This window comes from Phaethon aethereus, assembly GCF_964289735.1.
Source record: "Phaethon aethereus genome assembly, chromosome: 3".
NCBI classification, from domain to species: domain Eukaryota; kingdom Metazoa; phylum Chordata; class Aves; order Phaethontiformes; family Phaethontidae; genus Phaethon; species Phaethon aethereus.
In genome coordinates this window covers 16,933,449-16,945,289 of record NC_138576.1, presented here as the reverse complement: position 1 = coordinate 16,945,289, position 11,841 = coordinate 16,933,449, and the positions used below count along the sequence as shown (strand labels likewise).

Below are 11,841 nucleotides of genomic sequence, written 5' to 3'. Positions count from 1 at the left end.
AAAGATTGGGACCAGCTCCCTAAAATGAGGGAGAGGAAGAGGGAGGGTTGGTTTCAGTGTGGCTAATGGTTTTGTCTGTAGGCAAAGACTGAGGAAAATTGTTACTGTAGTATAAGCGTCAAGAAACACATGCAAATAAGGGCCTAATATTAGTTGGACTATAGTGCTATTTGCAAGGCAACATGGACAACAACTCCCTGAGGGAGCTCCCTTCATTTGCCTGCAACATGGGTGGCCTCTCCTACCGAAATGGAGGGGATTCAAGGGGCCACCAGTGTTCGTGCCCGAAGCGCTCACCTTTGCATTAGCCCTCAGACTCACACCGCACAGGGCGAAGCCTTGGCGGCGGTACCCCTCCGAGCGCCCACAGCCAGCTTTCCAAAAGTGGCACCGCTGTGGTTTCGCTGCTCTAAACGCCTCCTGTACGCAGAGGACTACAAAACCAGCTGAAGAGCAATAGAAAAGCTTACCAAAATGTAAGTCCCAGCCCCATACGCTCCATGTTCGTAATGCATTTTCAGTATAGTCAAATAGAGTGTTCTAACTAGCTAAAGACAAATTTGAATTGGAGGCATTTGTGTCATGGGTATTGAAACCAGAGCATAGCCACTGAGATACCCACTGCCTTCAAACTGTAAAGAAAACCAGGTGATGCATGGTCAAAACCAGGGACTCTTCTCTAAAGCAAATTACTCTCACTTCTTTTGGTACTGATCAGCACTTACTTCAAGAGAAATTTAAAAATAATAATCATTATTGCAATGACTGATGACCTTTTACTTTTTGACAATCAAATAACATTATTTGTCTAAGCTCTTCCTGTAATACTTGAAGATAATGATTTTTTTTTTCTTTTTTGTGGAAAAGGGATGGTTTTGATCTGGAAAGAAAGCTTTCCATTTCAGTCTTACTGCACACTGGTACTGTATTTCACTATAAAAGATGTGTTTAAATGATAGTGCTTGATGTGGCTGAGGTCTGTGAGAGGACAAGAGCTCTCCTTCTAGCTCCAGGTTTGTTCCCAGATGAAGCCTTGGTCCTGCAAGGTGGAGCTGCGGGGTCCCTGCCCAGCGCTGCTCCCAGCTCGGCTGGTGCAAATGAGGCGGCAGACTTGCCTCTTCCAAGGGGATTCATGCACTGACACTGTTGGTCTGCAAGGCCTCTGCTGTAGCCTACAAGTTAGCAGCTTAAAAATTAAATTGTGAGTTAAATGCTCATGGAGCAAGACAAGGGCAGTCTGACCCACAGTAGGCTCCACCATTGGTCACTCCCCAACTTGTCCCTTACTTCCTCTCAGCCTGCTCCCTCCACTTCAGTACTCTCCCTGCCCTCTCTAACACATTCCCACCTTTGATCTTCCATCTGATGTAGTTTCAGAGGACCAATGTTTCTCAACTTTTTTTTGATATATGAAACTACGCTTGCACCAAAGGATGCTGAACTCCAGTACAGGCCATGTATAGACATAGGTGGACTTGACTTACAGAAGGTCTCAGCTAGACTTGTGTCAGACCTCAAATGGCTTCACCACTCAAGAAAGAGGAATGAGGTGATGAGAAGCCATGCCCTCAGCTCGATCTTGGCATTCGCCTCAGATATTACTCTCTTTTTCCCCTGAGAGTGATCCCAAAAGGACAGACACCACCATCACCATTGGAGACATCAGGAGCAGCAATGCCACAGTCTCTGCAAATGGTCCAGCCAAGTCCATGTGTCCAGAGACAGACGCAGCACTGTACAGAGCATGGTCAGCAAGAAGCGAGCTGGATGGCAGAGGCTATTCTTGGCTCCAACTCAGATATTTGTTAAGCTAATTATAAGACAGATGCAGCTGATCTCAATTTCTCTGGCATGCAGCAATTCCCTGCCTCCCGTATCAGACAAGCTTGCTCCAGGGAGGAGTAATTAAAATGCGCAGCTAGAACAACTAGATTTGATCCATGAATGTGATAAAACAAGAGCCAAGGCTTTGATGGCCCAAGATTTGGGCAAGGGAGGTCAGACTAAACCGTAGCAGTTTGCTGCTTGCTTAGTTACATCCTTGCTGTGCCATGTGGTGCTCTAGCTTTCACAACTAAACATATTTTCCCAGTTTGGATGGCAGGGACTCCCCAGTCAGGAGGGCCTGATTTACCATGTGACTGATTCCTGTCACTTGGGGTATTTTCAAATCAATTCAAAAAGTGGAAATGGACCACTAAGATTCTGTGGAAGCCAGGAGCAGGGCAGCTGTGAGATGAAGGACAGATATACTCAGTATCCCAAAGACCAGAACATCTGCTCAGCATAATCCAACTTCAAAGGAGAAACTTATTTCTTGCTTAAAAACACACCACCATTACCATAAAGCTTTATGACAAGTACTAGAAGTCAGTTAGCAAAACCCATGTTTTTTTCACACAGAAGATGCTCAAGAAGATTAATAGCTCTTTTTAAGCACTTGACACTCTCCTTAGACATGGCTTACAGAGCAGCAGCTGAGGCTACAACATACTGCATACATTGCATACATATTGCATACATCTTTCTCTGCCATGGAAGAGAAAGATAAAGAACTGGGGTCAGCTACATCTGTTTTGGGGAGCATCACAAGTTAATCAAAATGCTTATTAGCATGTTACTACTGCCCTGGCCTCCAGCAGAAACAAATGAAAACCCAATGAAATAGCTAAACCAACCAATCAAGTTAAATGCAAATCAAGAAACTAATTGGCAGCCTGCCACATTCCTCTCGGGGAAGCTTACTAATTAGCTTCCACAAGTGACTGCCTTCAAACTACCTACTGGAGGTGGTCTCCACTGCCTGCAAGTAGAGGACGCCAGACTGTGCCGCTTGCCCATCAGGGCAAGAGAGTGGGCTCTGGCAGTAGTTGCTGGTGCAGATGTCACACAAGGTCTCACTACAGCTGTAGTCCCTTCTGGTTCAACCATCCCCAACCTTCAATCGGGCAGGTTTAAAAAGTAGCTACATCTCCTTTAGATAACTGCAGTCTTTCCAGAAGTACTTTTTCTGCATACCTGTTCGGATTTTTTCCACCAAATACACTAGGCCCTCACAGGGGAAGATATGGGGTTGTTTAGCCTGGAGAAGAGCAGGCTAAGGGGAGATACCATCGCTCTCTACAACTACCTGAAAGGAGGGTGTAGCAAGGCAAGTGTCAGTCTCTTCTCACAAGTAGCAAGCAATAGAACAAGAAGAAACAGCCTGAGGCTGTGCCAGGGGAGGTTTAGATTGGAAACCTAAAAGCAACTCCAGTTTGGATGCAGGGAGTTTCTTTGAGATTAAGGTTATCATTCCACTATGTGTATGTACAGAAGCTTGCACCAGTGTAGTTCAGCTGGCTACTATATACATGAGAATAAAGATGAGTGCTATGTCAATCTCAAGCTTGAAACCACAAGTGAAGGAAATAAAGAGAAGTCACTTCGGATGCTTCAGGAGAAGCAGGAATGAGGTACCATCACTCCTGTTTACCCTACTAGTGTGACTACCCTGAGTGTAGTCTCATGTGAGGTAAACCTCATGGAGGTTAAACATCATTTTCACAGCTGGTTATAGGAAAACAGCTTTATTTCTCATCTTGATACAGCCCCTGTTTCTGTGGGCAATGGCTGCTCTTTGGATGAGCCTTTAAATTTTAACACTTACTTCGAAGTTAGCTTAGAAGCTTTACACACTTATTGAATAGGTTAAGGTTTTCCTCTTTACACATCAGGCATTTGCTAAGGGATGCCTGCAGTCCAGGACCTTCTGGCATGTGAAACAGATCCAGATCTCAGACAAGATTAGTGTGTCAAATATTCTGCAACTTTAGTGCAAGTGGCAAAAAACTAGTATCATGTTAAGTAGAAGCCAGAATGTGCTACTTCTGTAACCAGACTCGCTAATTTTATCATCAACATACCCTGTATTAGCTTCTAGCATTTATTACTTAGTGTCATCTATTACATTTAATCCAAAGTCAGAAGTTTAACAGGGTAGACAGGGTAGCATGTATTTTCATGCCATTAAATAAGAGCTTCCAATTGCATTGCATGCAAAGGATGTCAAGTCCCATCTCTTATGACCCATTTTATACTAGTCCTAGGCAAGAAGGGTCAGAGTAGTCATCCCCTGCTAGTCAGCCACAGTTTCAGCTTCTTACTTTTTCCCATGACATATTTTAATCCTCACACACACAACAATCATCTTGTCAGTGGCAGCCATGGAGCCTGTGCTGTATTCTCTCATTAATGACTATGTGTTTAAATACCCATCAGTCCTGGCCACAGCAGTTACAGACTAACATGAATAAAAACAGCATTACATTCAACTTGCAATATGTAAGTGTGTTGAGCCCATGTCCAATAGTGAAAGACAAATGTGATGCCAAGAATTTGCATGGTATACAACTTTCTGATCATATATTAAAGGAAGACACCATTTAGTTTCCCTACCCATGAAGGGGTTCCTTCACTTCAGTAAGCTAGGAGGGCAAGGGTAGGGGAGGAGATGGCAATTGTATTATTCATTAATAAGCTCTGGGCTCACAGCATCTGGTCTGCCTTCATATATGCCATAAGAGCCATCCATGACAGATTAATTTTCTACAAGATGAACAAAACACATAAGCAGTTATTTCAATATACTTTATTTTAAAACAAGTAGGTCACAAACACTAAGCTTAGCCCATTCTGCCATACACAAGCTACAAATACTTGTTTGACAGCTCAGGGTCAGTCTTTAGTAGCATACATGAAAAGTGAATAAAAATCCATATAAAACAATATTCAAATAGTTTCCATAGGAACACAGATAATTGTGACCCATCTTCTAGTCATTTTTGTTGCACTTATGCCAAACCTAAACCTTAAAAATCACACTTAAAAACTCTAGCAAGAATTAAGTTAATGGTCCCCCAAATGCCCTAAATTCAATGACTAACCTTGCAGTTAATTACTAAATATTACCTATACATTAATACTAGCTGAAGCACAAGTCGCTGGATATTCAATTCCGCTTTCCCAGGCACAAGAAAATAGCAGACTAGCAACATCCTGCTCCTCCACTTCAGCTAGGAACCCTTGCTCCTTGATCTGCTGCATTAGTTGCCTAGAAAGACAAAAAAGAGAGGGAAAAGCAACAATCAAAAAGTGTTTCACTATGATGTGCCAAGCAGCAGCTAAGCAAAGTACTTTTTTACTGCCAGGGAACATAAGATGAACTCTTTACTCATCATCTGCAATTCAGACAATATTGACAAAGGAAAAAAGAAAATCAATGCACAGTCTGTACAGGTCAATTGTGGCTAGCTAGGTTTTTGGGCAAGTGCCAATACCACGCTGGTTTCACCATTTCTGGGTAGAATCTAGAGCCGCAAAGATGCGCCTATGTAGCTGTAGCTACATCTGTAAACCACATGGTATACAGATTTAATGACTTGGTGCTCATTAGTTCAGAATTTCAGACCTGTGTCACTGACTATCTGTTATCCCACATCCTCACCTTCCTGGGTAACTTGAACCAAGTAAAAGTTGGGATGACAGACTAGGAATATAAGGGAGTTGACCAGTGAGAACCATGTAACTCCCTCCATACTCAGACAGGAATTGTACTAAAAGACAAGCTCAGAAGAACTTCAGTTGACTGAGTTTTTGGACTTTGTTATCTTAAACTATATGCAAGGCAAGAAGTTGCACTACTACACAGCTCCCCATATACCACTAGCTTTTACTTAGTACTCAACCTGTCCCTAGAGAACTTCCAGTTATCTAGCCACAAACCTAGTTGTATACTTTTATATATGTAATTACAGTCCAAAAAGCTTTTGCCAGTGCTAGAAAGGTCTGCACCGTAACTGAGGGGATGTATCGATGAAGTTAAGGGCCAGTTGATATCACAATTTTCTTGCCAACAGAAAATGCAGGTCATATAGGACTGAAGAAGGGCTGTAGCCTTGCATGGTGGTTATGTCTGCATAATGAAACTCAGTATGCCTCAGATTAAGTATTACATTTTAAGAGAAACCCAGTGCTATAGTGAAAAAGCTCCTGCAGAGCCATTTTTGGTTCAATTAAGACACAAGCGTGGAGTCTTATGGGAAGTCTAAAAGCTTCATTTGATTTGAGGAATGCTTCAATTGACTGGAGGTTTCACTAAAAGAAAGAAACAATCCAAGCCTTCTGTAGAGAGGCTAGGCTAGTAAAAGAATGCAGGAAGCTTCCTCTTATGGCACAAACTCCCCTGAACTTAAGCATTTTCAATAAATTTGAAGGCAACCCACTAGCAAAATTAATCATGCTTCAGGGTAATACTGCTGCCTAAATGCTGTCAGTTTAGTAGGCAGGCTTCAGAGGTAAAGGCTTCCTCCTACAGGAAACCCCACTTCTAAAGAAGATGCAATCTCTTAACCTGTCTTGCACAGAAGAACAGCCAGGTTACTTTAAACTACTGTTTAAGGTGGAGTTTCACAGTATCCTTGTACTCAAGAGGCAGTCCTGCTTTTTTTGCTTACCTGTTTAACTTCCCATGAAGATCTAGCACTCTGCACTGAGCAATGAGCCAGAGCTCAACCTAAACCAACGAACAGCTCTCAAATAAACAGACAGATCATATTGTGAAGCAGCACTGTTGAGTGTTCCTGTCTCCTCCAGTCAGAATTTAGCAAGCTATCAATTTAGAAGACAGCATACTATTAAAACTGATTGACTGGTCTCTAATTACTGGTCACAGAGGCTAACTGTAAAGAATCCGTAATGATTCTGTACATTGTGCAAGAGTGAAAAGCCAGAAACCCAGGTGAAAAGACTCCTAACATTACCCCTTTAAAAGCACCTCTCCTGGAAGTAAGTGAGTTGTCATGGTTTAGCCCCAGCCAGCAACTAAGCAGCATGCAGCTGCTCGTTCACCTCCTGCCCCAGGCAGGATGGGGGGCAAGACTTGGAAAAAAACTCATGGGAGATAAAAGCCAGTTTAATAGGACAGCAAGCAAAGATGAATTAATAATAATAATATTACTGATAAAGGAATATACAAAACCAAGTGGTGCCCAATGCAACAACTGCTCACCACCTGGTGATCAATAGCCCGTCCCTGAGCAGCAATTCCCACCCCCTAACCAACTACAGTTTATGTACTGAGCATGCCATTATCTGGTAGGGAATATCCCTTTGGGTCAGCTGTCCTGGCTGTGCACCCTCCCAGCTTCTTGTGCACCTCCCCACTGGCAGAGTGCAGGAAGGTGAAGAGCCCTTGACTGAGTATAAGCACTACAACTCCTTAGCAACAACTAAACAGCAGTGTGTTATCAACATTATTCTCATCCTAAATCCAAAACACAGCACTATACCAGCTGTTAGGAAGAAAATTAGCTCTATCCCAGCTGAAACCAGGACAGAGTTAATCACAGAAAAGGATAATTGGTAGTGTTAGGACTGTTTTAAACACACAGCAAAAACCTTCAGAGGTATTACCTTCTTCCACACCACAAGAGCTACAGCACCAAAACCCTGTTAAGGGGAAGCCAACTGATACGAGCTGTTCATTACAGTCATCTAGCAAAAGCACTGATGCATCAAGATACGTAATTACTAACCATGCTGGTCTTGACATCACATAGTGTATTGTTGGCCGCTGGAATCCATTGAAAGTAGAAGCTGCTGCCACAGTGTAGGCACCCATGTTTTCAAACAGGATCCAGTCACCAACTTGCAACTCTGGCATGTTAAAACGCTCAACAATACGGTCCAGGCCATCACATGTTGGTCCCCATATGCTGCAAGAATAGCAGCTGTCATCTGGTTTAGGCCGCTAAAGAAGAGAGTTGAGTATAATTAGTTTGACTATCAAAAGAGAGCTTCCAGAATAGCATAATTAGTGTAACATTCCACCTCGCAGAGAAGAGGCGGGATGCAGGTCCTTCTCTACCCTTGGCTTTGAAGTAATTCCACTGCATGCTTCATAAGTCAAATGCCAAATTCTGGCAACATTGAAGGGAGAGTGAGAATTGACCTCTGTGACAAAAATTCTCTTACATCCACGATATATGACTAGTGTGTGACACTTCTGAATGAGCATACCTTTTGCAGAACTGGTTTAACATGTGCATGATCATACAAGATGCAGTTGAACGATCCATAGACTCCATCATTCACATAGTACATAAGCGTTTTGTCATTTGCATCATCTTCATCTGGAAGAAGTTGAGATACCAGTAAGAGAATGCTTGGAAAGAAACAGTTGTCTAGAATTAAGATTAGGTCCAGACTTACATACCATCAGAACCTGTTTGCTCCTTTAATACAATTTTTTTTGCAATGATGTTGACTGCCAGTGTGAATGCTGATGCAACATAGTATCTTCCTGGCTCTGCAATAATATTTATTCCAGAATCTGAAGGAAAGTATTTATCCAGCGCTGGGTTGATTACACTTGTGATCTAGGGAAGAATCAGTTGCCAATATTAGTACATCAGCAGTTACTCCAGTGCTATTTTAGAGTCTGAGATGACATCAGACTTTCATGCTCACAATGATATACTGGTCAAACATATAATAACCATTTGCATGTTGTAATCTGTCAACTGCCTTTGCTTTACTTTCCTATTCAAAGTTTTGCTTTGGATTTAGTTCATACAAAGCAACAAAAGCAGATATCACTTGCAGCTTAAAAATTTAAGTGACCAAGCAGCTCATGTTTGAATCTAAAGGAAATCACCCCTCCTAGAGTCATTAAGCCAGCATTAATGTCCTACAAGTCCCCACAATTCAACTTGAATTACTAGTTTGCTTGTAGTTCTGCTAAATCATGCAATATACCCCAACTTACTGCATCCCCAAGAAAGTCATCTCACCAGATCTTAAGAACACAGAATGCTTTGTCATCACCTTTGAAATTCAGCTGCCATCATGAACAGAGTTATTTCCAAGTTCTGAAGATGTCAGTGATTATTAAGCTGCCTCCAACTGCAGCATGACTGCATTATACTATGGAGCCCAAGAACAACATCATTTGCTCTTGATGCTGCATGTAAGCCAACAGTACACTAGGAGAAGCCAGCCTTCATTAAGAGGCATTACAAGTGAGGTAGCATTAGCCCATACATTAGCAGCAAACTCACTTTATGTAACTTATTTGCTGTCTCCTTGTGTAAATATGTAACATCATTCAAGACCACTTTATACTGGCAGGTGTTCCGACAGCACTGCTCTAAGTGGAAGTCCTATTAATACCTAGCCACCTTCCATCTTCTCAAAGCAGCACTATTTGTGTGAAAGCAGACTAGAGAACTGATCAATTAAAAAATTATCTAAAAGTTAGTTCTAAACTACATCAGCTGCTGATCTAGTTTGCTACATCAATGCTCATGTCATCCAGAAGACCAATAGGGGGGAAAGGTAGTCCTGAACCCAATTTGGGAGCACCGCCAATACAGACAGACTTCCAGCCGATACTGTACTTCAGACTATACCAGTAAGAATCAAGCCTACAATTAAAACCTGCTTTACGAGTTTAATTTCTCTGCACGTTTATGCAGTCATTTAGCTATGTACCTAAATGGGTTCATCTAATTTTAAGTCTTCAGATTAATTCCCCTTTCTTCCTCTAAATTCAATTTCTGACCAAGCACACAAATACTTACAAGTGTCTGCACACCAATACAAAAGCAAGATTTTGTTTAATCCACATCAATATTCAAAAAGACTCCATAACCTGCAAAAGTTCTTAGCAAAGCTATACCTCTTCAAATTTAAGCTTGACATCTTCAGAGCCAGGGAAACCACCGCCAATATCAAGCAAATACATACTGAAGCCAAGTTCAGCCTAAAATGAGATTAACAGTGACACTGTTAAGAAAGCAGTTCTCAGTTTATCATTCTAGCTTAAAAAGCAATATAAAGTAATTTTATTAACAAATGGAACAGAGTTAACTTGTCATGTTCAAGTAACAGTCACTTGAGTTTGAGCTGCTGATTTTAGCACATCCATAGGTGAGTTTTGCAGAACTGTTCAAAATAAGCCATCATGGCCTCAAAAAAGGGCAACAACATGAAAATTAGCAACTTAGCTAGCTTTTAACCCTGTAACAGTTTTACACTTGCTCCAGTTTTGCCACCAGTTGAGCTGTAGTTTTAGAGAAAGAACTAGACTTACTCCCATATCAAACACACAGCGGGCATCAGAAATGGCTTGAACAAAAGTCTCTGGGTCTGTACAACCACTTCCAACGTGGAAACTACAAAGAGATACATGTCAGTTGCTACTTGGTAAATTAGTCAAGAGGTTTATATAAAACTCAAGTCAATATATGCAAAGGCATCTATTGTCAGGTAGACAATTTAAAGAAGTATCAATTTAATATGACCATATCTTATCAACTCACCTAACACCAATGATGGCGAGGTCAAGTTCTTTTGCACGCTCCAGAAGAAGCCTGCTAGTCTTAAGTGTAGCTCCAAATTTAACACTCAGACGACAAACTGCTTTAGAGTCATCAGTTGTAATGCGCAAGACTAATCTAGAAATAGGAAAAAATAAGGGTTTAAGTGCCAGTATAGAAGATGTTATCAGGCAGCTACAACTTTAGAATGAGACTGAGCTTAAACATACAAGCTTTCCTGTCTGCCTGTCTTCTCCTAATATGCCAGTAAACTACATAGGATTAGGTTTCACTGGCTAAAAGTAGGTTTCTTTTATCATAACTTTGCAGCCTATCTTACCTAATGAAGACCAAGTTTTAGATAACAGATGTTTCTGTAACTTGGGAACTCAAGCAAGAGCTACAGAACAATTAGCATAACTTACTTAGCTTTTGGATGGGCCCTTGCAACTTTCATTAGTTCTACTTCACTATCAAATGTCATCATCTGTACACCACTGCTGGCAGCATGTTTGATTTGAGATACTTGTTTGCAGGGATTTGCATATATTATTCGCTCAGGAGGTACGCCAATGCTCTGTACCAGCTGTATTTCCGTCTGAAGAAAGAACAGATTACACTCGTAAAAGATATTTCTAGATGGATGATCAAACTAATCAGTACAACAAAAGCAACACCACTTGGTTATGCTTAATTTCATATGAGCACATCTTGTAAAGCTGAACATATGCTAATGTCACAGATCAGAACACAGTCACAATCTTACCTTACTGGCACAATCAAATCCTGCACCAAGAACAGCAAGTGTCTTCACTACAGCTTTGCTGTCATTACATTTTACAGCATAGAAGGGGGTTACCCGAGGAAGGGCTTTATGCCATCGCATGTGCTTCTTTACAATATCCCCGAGGTCAGCAACATAGAAGGCATCTTTATCATCCTAGAGCAAATACACATCTTAAAGTTACAAACAAGGGATAACAGGATAGGCCTGGAGGTCAGCATTTGAGAAGGAGGTTGCCTTGCAGAAGGTCTGCAAAGACAACTTGTTCCATTAGTTTATAAATTCATAGCATCACAAAATGCAGTGATTTTTCTATCATACTTACAGAAGATGACACTTCATTTATTTTTTGGTCAAGGATATCCTTGGCAGTAAAGCCTTCGTCAAGGAAGGCGAATTCAAATTCTTCATTGCTGAAGCTACTCATGATTTCTGAGATTTCAGGTTTATGTTAAAGGACTGAAGTATAAACTGTTGATACAAAAAACCATACTCATTACTTCATTTAAATTCATACAGATTACATTCACTACACTTAAAATCTTCTCGTCATTATATGATCACATCATGGTCATACAATTTACCATTATGTGATTCCTACAGTGATCGCTAATAGCAGCACAGATTAGGAACTTACATAGATGACAAATCAGATTTAATCAGAACCAAGGAGTCACTCGACAAAATAGTCTTGTTAGC

The 11,841-nt window shown here is 41.2% G+C and overlaps 1 protein-coding gene across 1 annotated transcript; it reads right to left on the bottom strand.

The window, feature by feature from the left end:
• Nucleotides 1-4,950: 4,950 nt before the first annotated feature.
• Nucleotides 4,951-11,569, bottom strand: ODC1 (ornithine decarboxylase 1; the record flags this gene model as incomplete). The annotated part of the gene is made up of 10 exons (XM_081997792.1): nt 4,951-5,092; nt 7,575-7,789; nt 8,059-8,171; nt 8,255-8,417; nt 9,719-9,802; nt 10,133-10,214; nt 10,362-10,496; nt 10,784-10,956; nt 11,125-11,298; nt 11,468-11,569. 10 exons carry the CDS (start codon nt 11,567-11,569, stop codon nt 4,951-4,953), a joined length of 1,383 nt encoding a protein of 460 aa, XP_081853918.1.
• Between the last annotated feature and the right edge of the window lie 272 nt (nt 11,570-11,841).